The sequence below is a fragment of the Hypanus sabinus genome, chromosome 5, assembly GCF_030144855.1.
Source record: "Hypanus sabinus isolate sHypSab1 chromosome 5, sHypSab1.hap1, whole genome shotgun sequence".
Taxonomy (NCBI): domain Eukaryota; kingdom Metazoa; phylum Chordata; class Chondrichthyes; order Myliobatiformes; family Dasyatidae; genus Hypanus; species Hypanus sabinus.
In genome coordinates, this window is record NC_082710.1 from 159,675,198 (window position 1) to 159,698,127 (window position 22,930).

Genomic DNA, 22,930 nt, shown 5'->3' on the forward strand with positions numbered 1-22,930 from the left:
GCTTTTTTACTGCAGGCACAATGCAGTTTGTAGAACATTACTGTGTGAACTAGTGTTTTTAGAACTATGATAGTGTGAACATGCAGAAAATTCCATTTTGCATGTGAAGCTCTTTGGAATGTTAGAAATCCTAATGGAGCTATAAATGTCTGAGTCCTTATCTTCTGTTTAGCATTTCTTTTTTCACATTCTGAATAATTGAAGTTATGCATAATTGAAATTTAAGCAGAATATTGTGCTTTAGTAGATGGAATTACAATATTAATCACTGGAAGTTAACAGGTAGGAGGCAAAAGGTATATTAACAATTATTGCTACAAGGTTTGAGTTTATGAATGGATATATATTATTACAATATTTTTTTCAGGTTTATTATACAGAGAGTGGTAGGTCCATGGAACATGCTTCCAAGTGTGGTGGTAGAGGTAGGTACATTAGGGACCTTTAAGAGAACCTTAGGCACATATATGAATGAAAACTGGAGGGGTATGTTGGAGGGAAGAGTTAGATTGATCTTGGAATAGATTAAAAGTTCGGCAAAACATAAACCCAAAGACCTGTAATGTTATGTGTCCTAATCATAATGGAGTAATTATCAGTCTTCTGGTGGGTATTGTTCTGTGGGTATCTAGGTTAGGATATAGGCTGAAAGTCAAGACCGATTGGTGATGTTGCTGGAAGATTTTCTGATAGGCATATTGTATAGGATGAGACAGAAGAGACTGCAGAAGCTGGAATCCAGAGCTGCACATAAAGCAGTAGAGGAACTCAATGATTTGAGACCTTTCAGCTGGATTGGAAGAAAGAAAGTTGAAATCACCCCTTTTTCGTTCAGTCCAAATGAAGGGTCTCAACCCAAAAGGTCAAATGTCCATTTCCTTCCATAGATGCTGTCTGGCCCTTTGAGTTCCTCCAGCATGTTGTGTGTTGAAGTGGAAAAAGTTTTCTGTTATATTCCCCATTAAGATATCATTAAGGCTAATGACTGCCAATGACAGTGTGGGATAGAAATTCTTGTATGTTGCTTGCCTCTAGTGATGTTCTGCTGGGAAGTGAGGTGACTTCTGTCAAGATTCGCACTTATCCACTTAAGATTCTGAAGTAGGTGAGAAAATCACCCATTGCCTTAGACTTGATAGCCAATTGCTCTAGGCCTGGGTTTTACAAAATGGTTCTGGATTCACCACATCTTGTCAGTCCAGCCTCACCAAATACAGTCAGTGGGCTGATCTCACAAACCCCTTCTCTGCTCTCCACTCTTGAGATCATTGGAACAGTGAAAAAACTGTTACTACAGTCATGGGACCTGAACACATTACACATTCATACTTGACTCAGATTCATTAGAACATTTGGATACATACATGAACTGGAAGGATATGGACCATATGCAGGCATATAGGACCTATTTAGATGTGAATTTTGGTTGGCATGGACTAGTTGGGCCTGCTTCCCTGCTATAGGGCAATGACGTTATAGTATAATGATTGGACAAATCTAGTGCCAGGAGTTACATAGTTGTCTCTGAGTGGCTCGGGTAGATGCATGACTATCTCCTGAAGGTGTCCCAGGTCTTGGGCTCTTGCTGGAACCCCTTATGAAGTGCCAGGAAAGAAACTGGCTATCATATGGAGGAGAAAATAGTTACTCATTTTGCTAAGTTTTGATGACATCTTTAAAAGGTTATGACACATCTTAAAAAAGCCTCATGCAAGAAAAATGAAAATGAAATACCACTTCTGAAACCAAAAGCATGCTCACCCTAAGTATCAATCACTGAAACTCACCAAGATACATAACAAGTGGGAGCCCCATGCCTTTCCCCACCATGATGATTGACTCCTTCCCAACACATCATTGGAGGTCCCAGCACAAACTAAGAGATGAGACAGTCTTGGGTGATGCTGGTGCCTCTCATATCCCTGTAAACCTTAATGCACCTGCCTCAGCTATTCCATTTACAGTCCAACGTCTGGGTAAAAATGTTCTCCCTCAAATGGCAATTAAATCTCTCCCCTCTCAGCTTAAACCTGTGCTGCCTAGTTCTTGATTCCCCAACTTTGGGAGAAAATCTGAGTGCATTCACTGTACCTGTGCTATATAAAATCATCTCTCAGTTTCCTCAACTCATGAATGAATGTCTTAGCCTGTCCAACTTTTTCCAATAAACCAGTCTGTCAAGTCCTGATAGCAATATCAAGTAGAAGAGTAATAAAGTCGTACAGCACAGAAACAGGCCCTTTCGTCTAACCAGCCCATAGAGACCAAGATAAACATTTGAACTAAATCTTTCTAATGCGGGTATAGGGAAGGAGGAATAAATGAGGTGCTTATGGAGTATAAGAAATGAAAGAGAAAGAAATTAGAAGGGTTAAAAGAAGGCAAGACATTGTCCTAGTAGACATGGTGAAGGAGAATCCTAAGCTTTCAAAAACTGACTGAAAGCAACAAAAAAATCCTTTAGGAGGGAAAAGATGAAATATAAAAGTAAGCCAGCAAGCAATATTAAAGTGGATAGTGAAAGATTTTTCAGCTATGTAAAAAATAAAAGTGAGATGAGAGTAAATATAGGACCGCTAGAAAATGAGGCCAGAGAAATAATAACAGGGGACAAGAAGATAGCATACGAACTAAATTAGAATTTTGCATCAGTCTTCACTGTGGAAAAGACTAGCAGTGTGCCTGATGTTGAAGGGTGTGAGGTAAGAGAAGTGAGTGCAGTTACTATACAAGGAAGAAGGTGATCCAAATGCTAGAAGACCAAAGGGTAAATAAGACCAAAAGATATAGGAGCAGAAGTAGGCCATTTGGCCCACCAAGTCTGCTCCGCCATTCAATCATGGGCTGATCCTGTTCTTCCAGTCAATCCCCTCTCCCCTGCTTTTACCTAGACCAGATGACCTGCACCCTAGACTTCTGAAGGAGGTATCAGTAGAGACCGTGGAAGCACTAGTAATGATCTTTCAAAAATCATTGGACTCTGGCATGTGATACAGTGGGATTAACCTGGGTCACTGGAGCTGTGAGGCAATGGCTTTACCTGCAGCACCACCATACTGCCCACCTGTCCTTACAATGAGGCACTTCCCTTGCAATAGTGAGAATTGGTGGGCGATGGCTTTAGCCTAAGTTTCCTTGGATGTGACTTACACCGTTCTGTATGTGGAGTGTAGTGCTGTATCCCAGTCAGGGCACTCACATGGTTCTTTCAGAACCACTTCTAGGTAGATTACTATAACTAGCCCAATTAGTGTCTTCAGCAAAAGTAACCAACAAAATATTAATCCCTCTGATCTGTAAATAGATGATGGTGGGTCCTGATATAGGTCTCAACCCAAAACATTGATTATTTAATCATTTCCACAGCTGCCGCCTGATCTGCTAAGTTCCTCCAACATTTTGTGTTCGTTGCTCTGGATTTCTAGCATCTTCAGAACCTCTTGTGTTTAATTGGATGATGTACGGTTAACTTAAACAGTGGTGGAACTGTGGTGAACTATGTGCCTGTCTGGACACGCCCCCTGCTGACTGCTCCTGTGGCTCCTCCCACAGGCCCCTGTATAAAGGCGATCTGAGGCCTGGCGCTCGGCCTCAGTCTCCAGGACATAGTATGATGGACACTCACTCCTGGTTCCTTCTTCCAGTCAATAAAAGCCGATATCTCGCCTTACGTCTCAGTGTGAGTTATTGATGGTGCATCAGGAACATTAAAGCAATATCTTTATCTGTGTGGGAAATCCCAACATGTCTCATAGTTAGCTGTACCTATAGCTGTTTCATAATACAGGAAACATGCAGTTTGTATAACATCCTCCCAAACATCAATCGGATGAATGACTAACTGAGCTACTTTGATGACATTACTGTGTGGGTGGGGAGAAAATGTTCTCTGGCTCCTTCTCCAGTCAATATCATAACACATTACCAACAGAGAGCACTGAAGGGAACTTGGACTCAGAGAAACCATTCCAAAACTAATGGTGTGATGATCGGGATAGGAAGGGCAGTGAGGTAAGTGGAGTTTTCTCCTGTTCAGCCAAGGCTGTACAAAGCCACAGCAGATAGGAAACTGCCCGTGGTTAGTGGCACAGCAGAAAGAGTGGCCTCAATAGAACTCTGAAGCATCGTGGTACTGCACAGTCACAGCATTTTGTTGAGCTATTCGAGTAACAGTGTGCTGTGCAGCAGCCGTTCTGTCACAGGGAGCTACCTGCGTCCTGCCAGTTGTGTTGGAGCATCTGTCTTCCCAGTCTGCATGTGGTTCAAAGGGAGCTGATACAGACCTATTCACGGACTGGCAAATGTCCTACTGGTAATGAGCACAGGAGATTCTGCTGGAAATGCAGATGACCACTAAATGCTGGAGGATCTCAGCAGGTCAGGCAGCATCTATGGAGAGGATTAAGTAGTCAATGTTTCAGGCTGGGACCCTAGACAGTAGTCTCTTCCATGCTGTCTGGGACAACAGATCTCCGGTATTTGATGTTGGTACTGTTAGTTTATTATTGTCATATGTCCCAAGATACAGTGTACAGCTTGCCTTAAGGGGCAGATCAAGATCATTACATGATGCATTGAGGTTGAAAAATGTAAAATAATAACAATGCAGAATAGATTATAGATGCTACAGAAACCATGCAGAGCCTGTAAACAATAAAGAGCAAGTTCTTAAGAAGGTAGAATGTGAGGTCAAGAGTCTTTGCTGACCACTCACTGGTAGCAATCCAAGGTCCACCAGAGTTTCTTGGTTCACATATTCTGCTCTTGACTATCCTTTGGGATAATTACTGGTGCTAACAATTACCAGTAGGACAGAGCAGACAAATCTCACAACAATGTGGACCACCTCTTGTTGGATCCCACAATCTTGCAGACCACTTCAGTCCAATCTGGGGTTTTGACCCAAAGCATGGGCAATTCATTTCTCTCCACAGATGGTGCTCAACTCCCTGAATACCTCCAGTATATTGCTTGATGATCCACATTCTAGCATCTGCAGACTTTTGTGTCTCTTCTAGTTGGGTCATTGCTTCAAAACTACTAAGATGAAAAAATACACTCACCTGTTTTTCCAAACCTCAGAAATTCTCAAATATGAATGATTGAGGATGACATTTAAAAAATAATAAAGTTGCAATTTAAAGATTCATGCAGCATGGAAATAGGCACCTCATTCCAAATGATCCATGCTGACTGGTTCATTCCATTTGTCTGCATTTGTCCCTTATCTCTTTAAACCCCTGCTATCCATATGTTCAGCCTGTTACCTCGTCCACCTATCACCTCCCAACTTCTCACTTCATCCCCCATCTCGTACCCACTGATGTGGTTACTCCTATCATATGCCAGTTTGTACTCCTTCCTATTCACCCACCTTCTTATTCTGGCTTCTTTCCTTCTTTTTCAGTTCTGATGAAGGAAGGGTCTTGACCTAAAATGTTGCTGTTTATTCCACTTGATAGATGCAGCTGTTCCCATTGAGTTCCTCCAGCAACTTGCATGTGTTGCTCATGCACGAGTCCTAGTGTCTTTTAAATGTAGATAATGTACCTGTTTGATACACTTCCTCTGACAGTTCATTCCATAAGCATGATGTTAAGAATAGAACCAAATGATGCAACACTGTTGATAGAAAGACCTCCACGGTTCAGATATGGCTCGAGAATGGTGCGTGACTATCGTGCCAACCAATGCCCATCTCCATCAAGAAGAGTTCAGACTGGTGGCCTTTGAGGATGTTACAATCACCAGATCCATCACCATCAATGTATTTGTGTCATCACTGACCAGAAACTTTAATGCACCAATCATATAAATCGTGGCTACAAGTTCAGGATGGAGTCAATGACTTGTTCCCTGAAAACCTAAGGACATTCCCCATCTAGAAGGCACAAGTCAGGAAAATGATAAAAATCATTCAGCATTTACCTGGATGGGTGCAGCTCCAGAAACTCTCAAGCAGTTTGGCACTATTCAAGACTACGGGTGCACGGTACTACCTAATGGCTGAAACCCAGCAAAGCTACAGATTTCCACATCCACATGAAAATTTCCCCCAGTCTGCTGTGTTACTGCCAGCACAGACAAATCAAAACCCAGTTTAACTGCCCAATTATTTTTACACTATCAGAATCAGAATCAGTTTAATATTAACGCAAAAATATGTCATTTTGAAACCTAGTGTGAAATACATCATTTATGCTAAAAAAACAACACACGCTAAGGGATGTGCTGAGGCGAGCTGCAATTGTCGCCATAAATGGGTCTTTACAGGATGCACATGGAGAGGGTGTTTCCTTCCATGACAGAATCAAGAAAATCAGGGTTGCTTTTGAAAAGCAGGGTTTCCCCTATGTCAGACTACAGAGGAAACATTTTTGTTTCTCTCAGATGGTGCTGAGTCTTTGAAACTCTTCTTCTTCATAGCTTAGATTTTGAATGTATTTAGGACAGAGATGGGTAGAGTTTTTCTTTGACAGAGAAGTGAAACGTCACTAGGGCAGGTGGGAATGTGGGGCCTGTGGGACCCCAGTGCAGAACATGACTACAGTCCGGACCAAGCTATCACCGGATATATTTGTCTGATTGACTCAATTAAATGCATTTACCCAATAGTTCACTTCCTAGGCAATGAGATTGTGAAATGTACAGGAAAGCAATAGAGTAGGAAGGCAAATATGAACTTATTTTATATCATTGTATTTATTACCAGGTGTTTACTCTTATCTTCATGGAAACAAGGAATTCCATTGCTGCCTGGTGTATATGACCATCAACTAAACTGAATTTGGCACATACCGAGTGAAGGGCGAGGAAAGAAAACTTTGCAGTTCTTAAATCTGAAGGAAATGGCCTTTGCAATTTCAGTTGCTCAATCCAAGACCATGAAGCTGATTTAAAATTATTTGCAATCAAATCAGAATCAGGTTTAATATCACCAGCATATGCCATGAAGTATGTTATTTTTGCAGCAGCAGTATATTACAATACATAGTAATAATAATTACAGTAAATATATAATCAATAAATCTGATGGTGGAGGGGAAGAAGAAGTACCTGAAACATTGAGTATGTGTCTTCAATCACCTACAGCCCTCCTTGATGGAAGCAATAAGTAGAAGGCATGTTCTGGGTGATGGGGATCCTTAGTGATTGATGCCAACTTTATGAGGCATTGCCATTTGATATCCCGGATGCTGGGGAGGCTAGTGGCCATGATGCTGCTGGATGAGTTTACAACATTCTGTGTCCTTTTCCAGTTCTATGCAGTAGCCCTTCCAAATCAGAGGGTAATGCAACCAGTCAGAATGCTCTCCAACGCTCACCTGTAGAAATCCGTGTGTGCCTTTGGTGAGATACTAATTTTCCCCAAACTGCTAATGTAATACAGTTGCTGTCATCTGTTCATTGTAATTGCATCAATATGTTAAGGCCAGGATAGATCCTTGCAGATGTTGACACTAGGAATGTGAAACTGCTCACCCATTCTACTTCTGATTTTTTGATGAGGACTGATGTATATTCCCTCGACTTACCCTTCCTGAAGTCCACAATCAATTCTTTAAAGAAAGAATGCAATTTATATACTACCTCAAACATAACAACATGTCCCGAGGTACTTCTACAGGAATGATGAAAAATTTACCAAGACACCATAAAATGTGTCAGCATGGATAACCACAGTTGTAGCTTTTTAAAGAAATATATTGCAGAAAGCGAAGGTGAAGAGATTAAAGCAGGAGGACCAGCATCTGCAGTGGGACCTTATTAGGGGAAGGGTGTGGGTGTGAAGTCACAGGCAGCGGCATGAACATAGAACATGAAGCTCTACAGCACAGTGCAGACCCTTTTGCCTACAATGTTATGTCAACATTTTAACCAACTCTAAGATCAATCCAACCACTCCCTCCTACAAAGCTATCCACTTTTCTATCATCTGTGTGCCTATCTGAGTTTTTTTTTAATTTCCCCCAATATATTTTCATCTACTACAGTCCCTGGCAGTCATTTCATACATCAAGCAAACTCTATGTGAATAAAACCCTTACTCTATATTTTCCTCCAAACACCTTATAATTATGCCTCTTAGTATTAACCATTTCCTTCCTGGAAAAAAAAGCCTCTATCGATCCATTCAAACTATGACTCTCGTCATGTTGTACTCCTCTATCAAATTGCTTCCCTTCCTCAGCTCCAACGAGAAAAGACATAAATCACTCAAACTGTCCCCATAAACATGTTCTTTATGCCAGGCAACATTCTAGTAAATCTCCTCTGCACCTTCTCTAAAACTTCTGCCATTCTCCTCTGACCTCTATCACTAATAAAGCATTTGCATCCACAGAACTGTCATGCATTGATTTTTTTTTTTGTTTTTCCCACTGTACTCTGTAAACTCTATAAACTATTGTGCATGAAAATCCCAGGAGATCAGCAGTTTCTGAGATCCTCAAGTCACCTGGCACCAACAATCATTCCACAGTCAAAGCCACAGAACACTTTTTTCCCCATTCTGGTGTTTGGTGTGAAGTGAACACATCTTGACCATGTCTACATGCTTTTATGTATTGAGCTGCTGCCATAAGATTGGCTGATTAGATATCTGCATTAACATGCAGACGTACGGGTGTTCTTAATAAAGTGGCCACTGAGTATATTTCCCTAAGATGGTGTGTGACTTGGAAAGGAAGCTGTAAATGATTGTAGATATCAAAGTTACTGATTCACAGTCAGGCAAAACCTGTCCATTCTATGTCACCCCCCCCCCTGCCATAAGACCATAAGATGTAGGAGCAGAATTAGGCCATTTGGCCCATCAAGTCAGCACTGCCATTCCGTCAGCCCCACCCCCCAAGCCTTTTCCCTGGAAAGCTTGATGCTGTGTGCAACCAAGAACCTATCAATCTCTGCCTTACATACACCCAAAGACCTGGCCTCCACAGCTGCCTGTGGTAATAAATTCCACAAACTCACCACCCTCTGGCTAAAGAAATTTCTCTGCATCTGTTTTAAATAGATGTTCCTCTATCCTGAGGCTGTGCCCTCTTTTCCTATTCTCTCCCACCATGGAAAACAACCTTTCCAGATCTAGTCTGTCTAGGCATTTCAACATTTGAAAGGTTTCAATGAGATCCCCCCTCATCCTTCTAAATTCTGAGTACAGACCCAAAGCTATCAAATATTCCTCATATGATAACCCTTTTATTCCCAGAATTATCCTTGCAAATCTCCTCTGAACCCTCTCCAAGGCCAGCATATCTTTTCTAGATGAGGGGCCCAAAACTGTTCACAATACTCAAGGTGAAGCCTCACCAGTGCCTTATAAAGCCTCAGCATCACATTCCTGATCTTGTATTCTAGACTGCTTGAAATGAATGCTAACATGACATTTTCCTTCCTCACCCCTGACTCCACTTGCAAATTTACCTTTAGGGTGTTCTGCACAAGGACTCCCAAGTCCCTTTGCACCTCAGATTTTCTTCCCATTTAGAAAATAGTCTGCGCATTTATTTCTTCTACCAAAGAGCATGACCATGCATTTTCCAATGTTTTGTGTGTTGCTTGGATTTCCAGCATCTGCAGATTTCTCTTGTTTGTATCTCATTTTCCACTTTGTTGCCCATTTCTATAATCTGTCTAAGTCGCTTTGCAGCCTACTAGTTTCCTCAGCACAACCTGCTCCTCAACCAATCTATCATCTGCGAACTTGGCAACAAATTATGCCAAAGGTAGAAAAGCTTAAGAATGTGTACCAGCAGATTCAGGAGCTGCTTCTGTCCCACTATTATACGTGTAAAGGGGGTGAGAGAGAGAGGACGCGATGCTAAAACAACTGGGCGAGGAACAGACCCCAAGTGGGGGTCTGAGGCCAGGAGGTACTCCGAGGAGAGGAGATGAAGCTAGATGTGCTTGGTTGACCACTTCAGATGGTTCTGAGCTGCGAGTCGAGGAGTTCGGAGGGGATTGAATGGTGGCCAGAAGACTTCAGTAATTGAGCTCCAATGGTTGTGCATGAAGTGATTTGGACTTTGATAAGTTTGGTGCCTTTTTTAATTTTTTTTCTTCATATATACTGTATCGTTATTAATCACTTAGTTATAGTAACCTTTATAAAGTGTCACTCATTTAATCACATATGGTGTGTACTGTCTGTTTTTGGGCGAGGCGGGGATATCACACAGCATCCACACCAGCTGATCACCCAGTTGGCGGGGCTGAAGGCTGCTCCAACTAGATGAGAATGAGCTGAGCGAGCCTGAGGCGACCTAGAGGTTACATACGATTCTTGCATGGACATTTTACGTGATAAAGTTGAATTCTTGATCTCCCAATTTACCTTGGTCCTTACACTTTATTTATGGACCTGCACTACACTTTATCTGTATTTGTAACACTATATTCTGCATTCAGTTTTGAATTTTTTGTACTATCCCATGTGTTTATACATGGAGTGATCTGTATAAAGGTTTTTTTCTACTCTATCTTAGTCTGTAAACTGAAGTGAATAAATGAACACGTTGAAGATAGATGATTAACCAGTGCACTTTGGTTGTGTGGAGAGGGATGGGACAATAATGGTTTCTGTTTCTGTCTCTGGTTACGGAGCTAGCTAGTGGATGAGTCCTTCATTTTCTCACTGTCCGCGGTGGTCTCTCCCTCAGTACTGAAAACAGGAACAGGAGAAGGCCATTCAGCCCCTCAAGATTGTTCCACTATTCAAGGTGAGCATGGCTGCTCATCTGTTCAAATTGTTACAATTACCACATACCCAAACAGCATTAAAAACTGGGTGAGGGACTCAGCAAGTAGGCAGCATCTGCGGAGCGAGATGGGTGGTCAATATTTCGGGGGGGGGGGGGCAGGCTTCATTCCAGTCCAGATTAAAGGTTTCCACCAAAAACATGGACTGTACATTTCCTTCCGCAGATGGTGCCTGACCGCTGAGTTCTTCAAGCAATTTGTTTTTGCTCCAGATTCCATCATTTACAGTCTCTTGTCGTAAAGCCGAGCTTTTTCGAAATACCATATGCACATGCAGGTTGGAACACGAGTACAATGAAAATCGTGCAGCAGCAGCAGCAGCACCGGCACGTAGACTCAAACCACAATACGCAGAACCCAAATATGTAAGAGAGTGGATGGAAATGACTGTACAAAAAGTGATCAGTGGGGAAAATCAGAGACAGATCCACAACATAGAACATAGTTGGGAGCGATTGAAATATCATCTCCCTTAGAGTCTCCTGTCTACACACTGAGCTCCTCTTTCTATCAGGCGGGTACCTGAGCTGCAAGTCTCCTCTGTCCTGCCGAAGAGCAACTCCGTTTACCGCGTCAAACTGTGAATTTCGTCCTTCAGTTGCTCCTAACCAGCCATCGCGGATTCAGCACGGAGGAAACGGTGTGTGGGTTTTCTCTGGGAAGGGATCGAATAGGTGGGGGTGGGGTGATGGTGAAGAGGTGGCGGACAGGGGTTCAGGAAGGGAGGCGAAACTGCGAAAAAGGAGAAGCAGCCTCCAACTGGCATTCTTTTTAGCGAGAAACGTCGCCTCCCCCTGCAGCCACAAAAATTCTGTTTCGTCTAGCGAGGAGATCGCACTTCTCTCTCTCTCTCTCTCTCTCTCTCTCTCTCTCTCTCTCTCTCTCGGAAGGACACAATTCGCCCTCCTCAGTCACTCTCTGAAAAGTTCCCCATGGCGATGTCCCGCGGTCGAATTCCACCTCGGGGTTGGCGCGGGGAACGTGGGTTGCACAGTATTATTGCCTTCCTCGCTTATTGCGCCTGTCTCTACGGTAAGTTGGTAAAGTCTTTTTCAGCTGTGTTTGCTGTTTTTTCTATGTTTCCCCCAGACTTTTAGAGTGATAGTGCCTATTTAACGTTGGGATCGCTCAACCAAGCCCCGAATTCTACCGATCTCCTTTAGGTGGATGACCAGGGCGCAGAGTAACCCGCCTTCCCGCTACCCCGGTCTCTGCGCTGCCTGGGAGTTCACTCGCACAGCTTCGGGTATCCGACCATCTCTGTGTATTGACCAACAGCCAGCAACTTTGGGAAGGCAGCGGTGGATTTTCAAACTCGAGTCAGGGATTGGTTCTACCGAAGGAGTGCCGCAATGCTTCTTCCTCTTCAGCTGGAGATAAAGGATAACCCAACATTCATGCCAGACAACCCTGATCCGTGCGAATCGGAAGCTGATGTCCTCATGTGTGCACAGGTCAATACAAGTGGCTGGGCGAGTTGAGAAGATAGTTAAGAAAGCACCCACAATTTTGGGGGTTTATTAATGGAAATGCAATATGAAGTTTAGAAGCAGGGGATTCGGAATATGTTGTAAAATATAGGCTCATGTGAGATTTCTTCAGACCTGGTGGCCCATGAGAGGACCCACTTGAAGGCTTTAGAAAGCACACAAAAGGATGGAAGATGGAAGATGAGATGACTGTTATAAATGTCGATTGGAGAGACTGTGGCTGCTTCTTTTGTACAAGAGAAGGTCGAGAGGAGATTTTATAAATTAACGAGGAGTGGGCATGTGGTAGTGAAGGCTTGGTTCTGCAGCGGAGGACGAGAATTAAGAGCAACACGAAGAAAAGCAATCCAGTCCTGGATCGCAAGAGGCTACAGGGGGTTCTGAACTCAGTTCGCTCCATCACAGGCACAAGTCTCCCCACCATCGACGGCAGTGCGTCATGGAGGCGGAATCCATCGTTAAAGTCCCTTACCATACGGGACATTTCGTTACTGCCTTCGAAGGAGGGGGTACACAATTCTGAAGACCCACACTCAAAGTTGTAAGAATAACCTCTACCCCTTGGGCATCAGAGACAAGGATGAATTTCTTTAGCCTGAGCTTGGTGAATCTGTGGAATTCATTGCCACAGGCGGCTGCGGGGGCCAAGTCATTGGGTATATTTAAAGCGAAGGTTGGTAGACCCTTGATTAATCAGGGAGACAAAAGTTACAGGGAGAAGATTGAGAGGGAAAATAAATCAACCATGATCGAAAGCGGAGGGGATTCGTTGGGCAGAATTGCCGAATTCTTACGTCTTATGGCCCATCAGCACTACCTCGTTACACACACAAGATGCTTGAGGAACGCAACAGGCTAGGCAGCAACTATGGAAAAGTGTACAGTCGACATTTCATGCCGAGACTCTTCAACAGGACTCAATGTGTGTTGCTTGTATTTCCAGCATTTACAGATTTTCTCTTGTTTGTGATTGAAACACTACATCCTTATTTCTTTCTGGTACTGTGTATTTATTTTGTAATTTGTAGCAATGTTATGTCTTTACGCGGTGCTGCTGCTGAAATACAGTAAATGCCACTTTACAGTTCGGTGACAGTAAACCTGATTCTGATTCTGAAGCAATATTTCCAAGACTGCGGAGAGGTGCGGGTGAACTACTGAGTTACTCCGGTAAAGGGATGGCAGAGAAACGATGTGCTGAATGTCTGTTAATGTTCTTTGACTCCCGTGTAATAAGAGAGTTAATCTTCAAAAAATACCGAACAACATCCTTTGAGGGAAAAGAACGGTCGAAGTTCCAGGTCGATACACTGCATGAGGACATTGCTCCGACTTCCAACATCTGTTGTGTCTTTAGTCTGAACCATGCTTCATAGCTCACTTTCAGGCTGTGAAATGCGCTCCGATTTTTCTTTGACTTACAATGAATTGGACGACTAATGTTACTTTTGACCTATGGTCACTTTAGGCGGTAAATATATCCGAGGACATGCAAGGAACTAAGATGACATTTTTCAGAAATCGTGTGAAATTAGTGCCAGGATTTAGGATGTGCAGGAAGGTGTATGAATGCAGGGTTTGTTCATTGTTTATGAAATACCCCGGCCTAGATGATGTGTGAAAGGCTTTGTTTTCCTGTATGCACATTAATAAGTTCCAGTATAAGCATAAGAAGGCGGTACAAAACTCGCATAAATATCCTTTTATCTCTTCCCGTGTGCAGCGTAAGGTGGTCCAATGGACACATTTATTGTCATTAGATGAGGTGGATGGACAGTAACAGTTTTTTTCTGGTGCAGGAATGAAACAGGACAGAGGACGTGAGTTCATGGTTGAAGCCGGGCTCTTTAAGGGTGAAAAACTGCTGGAGCGACTCAGTGGCCCGACCAGCGTCTGTAGAAGCGGAGAGATGGTCGACATTTCTTTGCCTCCACTGAGACTGCTCGGCCCGCTCTCCGGATTCCATATCTCCAGTTATAATCCAAAGCACTTTTTGCCACAAAGTCCTTGAAAATCTAGATTAATACCATTCTTCCACATTCCCGCCACCCCTCTGCCCTCACACTCGCCCGACCCCCGCACACAGCACATAGTTCACACGCGCACGCGCACCCATGCAGATGCACACACGAGCATACCCGTGCACACAGACCTTCCTTCTCTGTTAGCTGAACGTCCTAAGATTAACTTCTCTTCATAAATTAAGTATGAATCTCAAACAATCTGGAACGATGGCGGGTACAGAAAGAGAGCGGCACAGGAGACTGCAGATGCTGGGATCTGAAGCAGAAAACAAATCTACGGGAGGAATGCGGCGGTCCAGGTGGCATCTATGGAGGCAGAAGGATGGTTGACATTTCTCATCCCGTTTCTTCCGCAGATGCTGCCTGACTCATTGAGTTCCTACAGCAGTTAGAGAGGTTGAGGTAAACCAGTAATAGTCCAAATCAGATGAAGGGAAGATTAGAAGTACTTTTTGACAGAGATTTCTGTATTTCAACGATGTTTAACAAACCGCTGAACCCTTTAATTTGGTTCACTAACACATGATAAATGCACAGAAGCAAAACAATTCAGGGGTTTCAAGAGAGAGTTGAATCTGGAAGGGAACGAGCTTGAAAACTTTATGGGGCAAGAGCAACATGTGAGCAACTGGGTCCTCCGGGCGCTAGCACGATTATACCTTACACAGTCATTCGTCAGTTCTACCCTGTAACTGCCGTAGTAATGAATTTATAAACACAAAGGATTGAAGGGATTTTAGTGTGAGAGTCATGATCATTCTCTTTCTCCTTCTCCATAGCACAAATACAAGACCATAATATAACAACACACAAAATACTGGCAGAGCTCAGGAGGTCAGATTGCATCTACGGAGTGAAATAAACCGTTGACGTTTAAAAGCGTATCCACCTTCCCGAGATGCCGCCTAATTTGCTGAGTTCCTCAAACAAACTGTGCGTGTTCAGAATCAGGTCTATTATCAGTGACATATGTTGTGAAACTAGCTGTTTTGAGGTAGGATATATATATATATATATATATATATAAAATATATAAGTAGTGCAGAAAAGAGAGCAACATAGTTAGGGTTCATAGGCCATTCAAAAATCAGATAGTGGAGGGGAAGGAGCTGTTCCTAGCATGGTGATTGGGTATCTTCAGGTTCTTGTACCTTCTCTCTGATGGTTGTAATGAGCACATGGTGGTGGGGTCATTAATGATAGATGCCGCCTTTTTGAGACATTGCCTTATGAAGACGTCATTGATGGTGGAGCGGCTAGAGCCCATGATAGGGCTAGCTGAGTTTACAAGCCTCTGCAGTTTTTTCCCGATACTGTGTATTGATACCTCTGTACCACATGGTAATGCAAACAGTTAGAATGTTGTCCATGGCAGAATCCGTACAAATTTGCTTGAGCCTATAGTCTCTTCAAGCTCCTATTAAAATATAGCAATTGGCTTTCCTATTTAATAACAACTGCAATATGTTGAGCCCAGGAGAAATCTTCAGCATCTGCAAAATCTCTTCCTGTCTGAAGTTGATAATAACAATATTTTGAGGATTCATTGTAAATCTAGTAAACTAGGGCAGTAAACTAAATTTGGAGATTCGGGTAACGAAAAAGTATCAAAACACTGCAGCCAAACTCTGGGTGCATTTAGACAATGTTTGGAGAGACTCAGGGTCACTCCAATCCTATGGGCAGGGGGCAGATGGTAGTTGGTGATGTAGTGATGTATCATGATCATCCAGATTACAAGTCAAATTTCACCATGGTTATTGGAGAGATTGAAATGGAAATTAGAAATACTTCAGGAACAGTAATAACAAGGCTGTCAGATTGTCTTTAATAATCTGAATTTTAACTATGCAAAGATAGGTGGAGGGGTAGGTACTGCTGAAGAAGCAACACGATTGCAGCAGGACTCAGACAAACTTGAAGAATGTGCATAAAAGAGGCAGATAGAACATAGTGTTAGGAAATGCATGAGAATGCATTTTGGTAAGAAGAATAATATTACGGTCTTTTATGTAAATGGGGAGACGTTTCAAACATCAGAGGTGCAGAGGGACTTAGTAGTCCTCGTACAACACCTCAGACGGTTAATTTACAGTTTGAGTCTGTAGTAAAGAAGGCAAATGCAATGTTGGCAATCATTTCTAGGAAAACGCAATATAAAAGCAAGGAGATAATCCTGAGACTTTATAAGACACTAGTCACGCTACGCTTGGACTGTTGTCAATAGTTTTGGGCCCCATATTACAGAAAGGATGTGTTGTCATTGGACAGAGTCCACGAGGATGATTCTGGGAATGAAGAGGTTAACATATGAGGAGCATTCAGCAGATTTGGGCCTGTATTAACTGGAATTTAGAAGATTGTGGGAGGATCTCATTAGAACCTACTGAATGTTGAAAGACTAGACAGGGTGAGTGTGGAGAGAAAGTGTTCTATGCTGGAAGTACCCAAACCTGCAGGGTACAACCTCAACATTGAAGAGTGATTTTTTACAACAGAGGTAAGGAGGTTTCTTTTAATGGAATTTTCTGCCACAGAGTGTGATGGTGGCCAGGTCCATGTGTATATTTATGGTAGAAGTTGATAGTTTCCAGTTGAGTCAGAGCATCAAAGGATATGGCAAGAAGGCAAGTGTATGAGGTTGAGTGTAATCTGGGATCAGACACGATGGAATTGCAGAGCAGACTCAAAGGGCTGGATGGCCTAATTCTGCTCTTATGTCTTATGGTATTATGGTCTATCCCATCTGACCCATACAGTTTGCTAACACAGGCTGATCCTTAAACACTACCTGAATTATTCCCAGCTGTCCCAAAAAAAAGCTACTGATTGCGTCTGATCTCCAAATGCTGCAGTTTCATTCAGACAAATTAAGATTGCCAACTAACATCAGGAATGAGGAAATACCCTTCCTCAGAACCAACATAGATAAAGAACTATGTGTCTTTATCCAGAAATCAGATCCAGAAATGAGAGTGGTAAATAAGAAGTGGGAAAGTATATATGGAACTGGAGGAAATAACAAAAGTAATTAATGAATACTTCACTTCAGTATTCACTATGTAGTGATGATTTACAGCAGACTGAAAAGCTTGAGCATGTAGATATTAAGAAAGAGGATGTGCTGGAACTTTTGGAAAGCATCAAGTTGGATAAGTCACCGAGACTGGGTAAGATGTATCAAAGGCTACTGTGGGAGGTGAGAGAGGTGATTGCTGAGCCCCTGGCGATGATCCTTGAAACATCAACAGGGACGGGAGCGGTCCTGGAGGATTAGAAGGTTGCGGATATTGTTCCTTCATTCAAGAAAGGGAGTAGAGATAACCCAGGAAATTATAGTCTTACCTCAGTGGTTGGTAAGTTGATGGAGAAGATCCTGAGAGGCAGGATTTATGAACATTTGGAGAGGTATAATATGATTGTGAATAGTCAGCATGGCTTTGTCAAGGGCAGGTCATGCCTTACGAAGCTGATTGAATTTTTTTGAGAATGTGACTACACGCATTGATGAAGGAACAGCAGTAGATGTGGTATATATGGATTTCAGCAAGGAATTTGAGAAAGCAAAGAGGCATGGGATCCAAGGGGACATTACTTTGTGGATCGAGAACTGGCTTGCCCACAGAAGGCAAAGAGAGGTTGTAGAGGGGTCATATTCTGCATGGAGGTCGGGCACCAGTGGTGTGCCTCAGGGATCTGTTCTGGGACCCTTACTCTTCGTGCTTTTTATGAATGACCTGGATGAGGAAGTGGTGGGATGGGTTAGTAAGTTTGCACAAAGATCGGAGGTGTTGTGGATAGTGTAGAGGGCTGTCAGAGGTTACAATGGGACCGATAGGATGCAAAACTAGTCTGAGAAGTAGCAGATGGAGTTCAACCCAGATAAGTGTGATGTAAACATGAGGAAATCTGCAGATGCTGGAAATTCAAACAACACACACAAAATGCTGGTGGAACACAGCAGGCCAGACAGCATCTATAGGGAGAAGCACTGTCGATGTTTCGGGGCCGAGACCCTTCGTTAGGACTGGTCTCGGGTCGAAGGGTCTCGGCCCGAAACGTCGACTTGTGTGTGTAAGTGTGATGTAGTTCATTTTGGTAGCTCAAATATGTTGGCAGAGTATAATAAGACTCTTGAAAGTGTGGAGGATCTGTGGGATCATGGGGTCCAAGTCCATAGGATGCTGAAAGCTGCTGTACAGGTTGACTCTGTGGTTAAGAAGACGTACGGTGTACTGGGTTTCAGCAATTGTGGAATTTAATTTAGGAGCCCAGAGATAATGTTGCAGCAACATAGGACCCTGGTTAGACCCCACTTTGAGTAATGTGCTCAGATCTGGTTGACTGACTACAGGAAGGATATGGAAGCCATAGAAATGGTGCAGAGGAGACTTACAAGGATGTTGCCTGGATTGGGGAGCATGCCTTATTAGAATAGTTTGAGTGAACTCGGACTTTTCTCCTTGGAGCAACGGAGGATGAGAAGTGACATGATAGAGGTGCATAGAATGATGAGAGGCATTGAACATGTGGAGAGTCAGAGACTTTTACTTAGGGCTGAAATGGTTGCCACATGAGAACACATGTTTAAGGTGCTGGGGAGCAATTACAGAGGAGATGTCAGGGGTAAGGATTTTACTCAGAGAGTGGTGAGTGTGTGGAAAGAGCTGCCAGCAACAATGGTGGACGCGGATATGATAGGGTCTTTTAAGCGACTTTTCGATAGGTACATGGTGCTTAGAAAAATAGAGGGCTATAGGTAAGCCTAGTAATTTCTAAGGTAAGGACATGTTTGGCACAATATTGTGGGTCAAAGGGTCTGTATTATGCTGTAGGTTTTCTATGTTTCTAAAATGCCCAGTAGTGACTTACCCTGGGGTTAATAACAAAAGTTGGTGGGAATGGTCAGAAGGTCAGGTAATACATGTGGAGAGAAGAACTGTTATTTTTTCAGGTCAAGAATAAAATCATTCAGGAGTCAGATACAAAGACAGAAACAGAATTAATGCCTCAGGTCAAGAATGGATATATTAGGCAGGTCAGGCAGTATGTGTTGCAGGGAAACAGTCAATCTTTCAGATCGAGAATGAAAACATACAGGAGTCAAGTGAGCACAAAGAAACAGATAATGTCTCAGGTCAAACATTGAACATCTCAGCAGATCGGTCAGCATCTGTGGAAATAGAAACGGGTTTATGGTTTTATGGTTCAGGTTCGCGACGTTTTGTTTCTGGGACATCAGCAAAATGGTCAACCAGGTGAGGAGGAGAACGGATTTTTATGGAGGGTCGACTGATGTTGTAAGCCTGTACATTCGAGAAGCGCGACGCTGGGCTTCAGCCGTAAATGGTGAACTTCCAGCAGGAGGGGTGTCTGCCTTTGGCCACACTCGCTCCAAGTCGGGGCGCTAGTGGTGTGGGTATTCGGAGCCGGATGCGTCTGTGTAGAAAGGTTCTCTGAAGAAAGATTGTTGTGCAATGCCATGCTATCAAGCCTCCCCGGCATGGGAGGATAGAGCAAGTCTGCCGCTAACATAGATCAGTTCAGCACGGAAACAGCCCCATCGCCTCACAATGATTTCTCCAGAGATAAAAGAGACCAGTGCAGCGCACCAACTCGTTAACTGTGAATATGAAAAATATTGCCGGTATTTGAAATGTACAGCAGTTTTTATTCAATGTTTGTGGGATTTCCCTGCTAGTTGGCAATTGGTTCGTTATTATCACATGTAAAGATAAACAGTGAAAAGCCTTTGTTTCGCTTGCCATCGACGCAGACAGATCATTCCATAAACAAGTACTTCAAGGTAATACAAAAGGAAAATAACATACTGAAATATATAAAGTTACGGTTACAGAGAAAGTGTTGTGCTGATTGATTCATTAAGTTGGAAGCGCCATGAAGAGGTGGACTGAGAGACGTAGAGTTCATTTTTAGCCGGAAGATTTCCACTGAATAACGGCGGGGAAGAAGCTGTACTTGAGTTTGGTGGTTGGTACGTGTTCTCCGGCTTTTGTATGTTCTGAACAACGTAAGCGGAGAGAACTGAGAACGGCTAGGGTAGGAGGAGTCCTTTATTGTGTTGGCTGCTTTCTCGCGGCTGCAGAAAATATAAAGTCGATAGATGGGAAACTGGTTTTCGTATAGGCTAGAATTCAAAACAGGTGGAAATTTAAACCGGGCAAGTGTCTGCATTCTACAAAGCTGGGGTCTACTCCTATGTACCCGACAAGGCCAGAGTTTCCCAGTCACCATTCCCACCCCCCTTGGTTTATTGTATGGGAAGTGCTCTGTACGGGAATGTGACTTTGTGACCTCAGGAACATTTCACAGCCGAAGATGCACTGGAGTGACCAGGAAGGTCTTGGTTATGCAGAGTTACAAATTACTCACAGAGTAACTGAATGCACAGAATGTACCTGCCCAACCCTTCTTCCTACACAAACCTCCCCACTATCCTTTCCACGGGCTGTATTTATTATCTTATTGTTCGGGGGTCAAGATGAAGGCATTCTGCTCTTCATCTGTTTGGATGAAGTATCTCGGTTGGAAAAGTTGACTGTTTATTTCTCTCTATAAATGTTGCCTAACTTGTTGAATTTCTCAGTAAGCTTTGCGCGTTATGTGTTGATCACAGATGCTGTCTGTGATTACAATCAGACTTACCCCTTTGGGAAAGGTGGGTTCTGGAGCTGGGGTGGCCTCGTTTAGTGTGAGTGAGACTCATTTATGGGTTGTTATTCTGTTGCAGTCTATGGAAGCCTTGCCACCGTGAGCGTCCGCGGGCGAGAAGTGAACGGCATCGTTGGACAGTCTGCCCTTCTCCCCGGTTCCTGCTGCACACCCACCCTCTGCTCCTTGCAACAGGTGGAGTGGTATTTGTACCCCGGCCAAACCCCGCTTGTGCAACTGACCAGACAGTGCTCTCCACTTCCCGACGGACCCGGTTGTAATTGTTCAGATCCCCCCCCGTTTATCACTCCTTCCCACAAAGGACGAGTCCACCTCTACCCCGACAATGGATCCTTGTTGCTGTGGGATTTACGGTCCAATGACAGCGGAGTGTACGTGATCACCGTTTACTGCGGTGGGAACAACACCGTCAGAGACAATGTGTCGTTAACGGTCCACAACGGGACAGGTAAGAAACCACTGAGCAGGGTGAATGAAGTAACAATTCCAAATTGTAATCGGGCTAATAAAAAGAGATTATTAAATGGAGGGTAAAACAATCGGAATCCCCTTTGGTGTCGATTCTATCATAAGCCTGATGTCGGAATCGGGGCGCTGAATATCAAGAGGTAAAGGGGCGATGGATGAGAAAGCGCGAGTTTTACCCTATCCATTTTCACCCCTTCGAGGCTATTGACCGAATTAACCAGAATGTTCGGTAATTGATGGAGTTTATCTGGTAAATGTGTCCGCGAACCATTACGAAATTGGTTAATTTCCCGTTACTAATGCATTATCGTAGCGAAATCTAACATAAATAATTAAAGTAACTCCCCGTTAGTGGGCCTTTGGGTCGTGTTTATCAGGATAATTTTATTTTTAGAAAAGGAGAACTCTACTTCCCCAACTACACCATCACCACTGGGCGAGACGTCCTCCACACATCGGTGGCCCATTTGCCTCGGCGTGATCGTTGTCGTCGCCATCTGCTTGTCCCTGATGATGACCAGGATGCACAGGGGTAAGTGAAGGATGGTACGGTAGAGATGTCACAAAGTGGTGATGAAGTAGCGAACCGGACAGATGGTATTGGGTGATAAGCAGTTGTATAGAGGAAGATCAAAGACAGGCTTCCGGGATACAGAAAAATAAGCGGCAAATTGAGGATTTGAGGATTGTAGTAGTTGGTCGAGTCGTGGTGGAGGCAGCAGATCGGATTAACTGAAAAAAAAGGAAGGAGGAGTTTAATGTGTGGCCGAGTTTTTGAATATGGATCTGTTTCTGATAGCAATCCGATTAGATAAATTAATGTTTGGAAGGGGGCGTTAGGAGATACTGTGGGCGCAACACCTTTGAGAAATAGGACGGTCAGTGTTTTGTGAAGATCGGAAGCAACGTGAGAAAACATTAAAGTTAAAAACTATGAGAGGAAGGAAAATAACCCAATGAATTATTTGGAATGATAGTGATCTGAGGAGTTACAAACACGAGAAAATCTGCAGATGCTAGAAATCCAAAGCAACACACATACTGCACATGCTGGTCTCGGCTCGAAACGTCCACTATTTACTCTTTTCCATAGATGCTCCCTGAGCTGCTGAGTTACTCCAGCATTCTGTGTGTTTCTTTGGTTTGGGGAGTAATCTCTGGAGTGCCTCCAGATGTATCCATCGACCAAGTTAAAAATTACTTAGTCGGGGAGAAGTTGTAGACACTAAACGTTTAAAAGAGTTTCGTGGTGGAATAAGAACAGGCAGCTTATCAGTGTGGAATAAACTTGATGGGAAAAAAATTGCCAGCTATAATTAAATGTTGGTGCAGTCGCAAGTCATTGGTAAGGACAACGCGACATGGCTATTGTGTGAGTGGACCAGTATTAGACTAGAGAGACCTTGCTCATCAGGTTTAGAAGAGAACAGCCTTGGCGAGGTATGTATCTGGATTCTTTACCATCATTCTTCATAGTTGGAGCAGTGAGGATGA

At 43.3% G+C, this 22,930-nt stretch overlaps 1 protein-coding gene across 2 annotated transcripts in view; it reads left to right on the forward strand.

Annotated features, from left to right (window-relative positions):
• The first annotated feature begins 11,625 nt into the window (after nucleotides 1-11,625).
• Nucleotides 11,626-22,930, forward strand: part of LOC132394500 (uncharacterized) — a 33,119-nt gene continuing 21,814 nt past the window's right edge. For both annotated transcript variants that reach the window (XM_059970738.1, XM_059970739.1), the window contains exons 1-3: nucleotides 11,626-11,793; nucleotides 21,027-21,416; nucleotides 21,831-21,968. In XM_059970738.1, coding sequence (XP_059826721.1) covers nucleotides 11,694-11,793; nucleotides 21,027-21,416; nucleotides 21,831-21,968 — 628 coding nt within the window. In that variant the 5' untranslated portion in view covers nucleotides 11,626-11,693. The remainder of the gene's footprint in view (nucleotides 11,794-21,026; nucleotides 21,417-21,830; nucleotides 21,969-22,930) is intronic.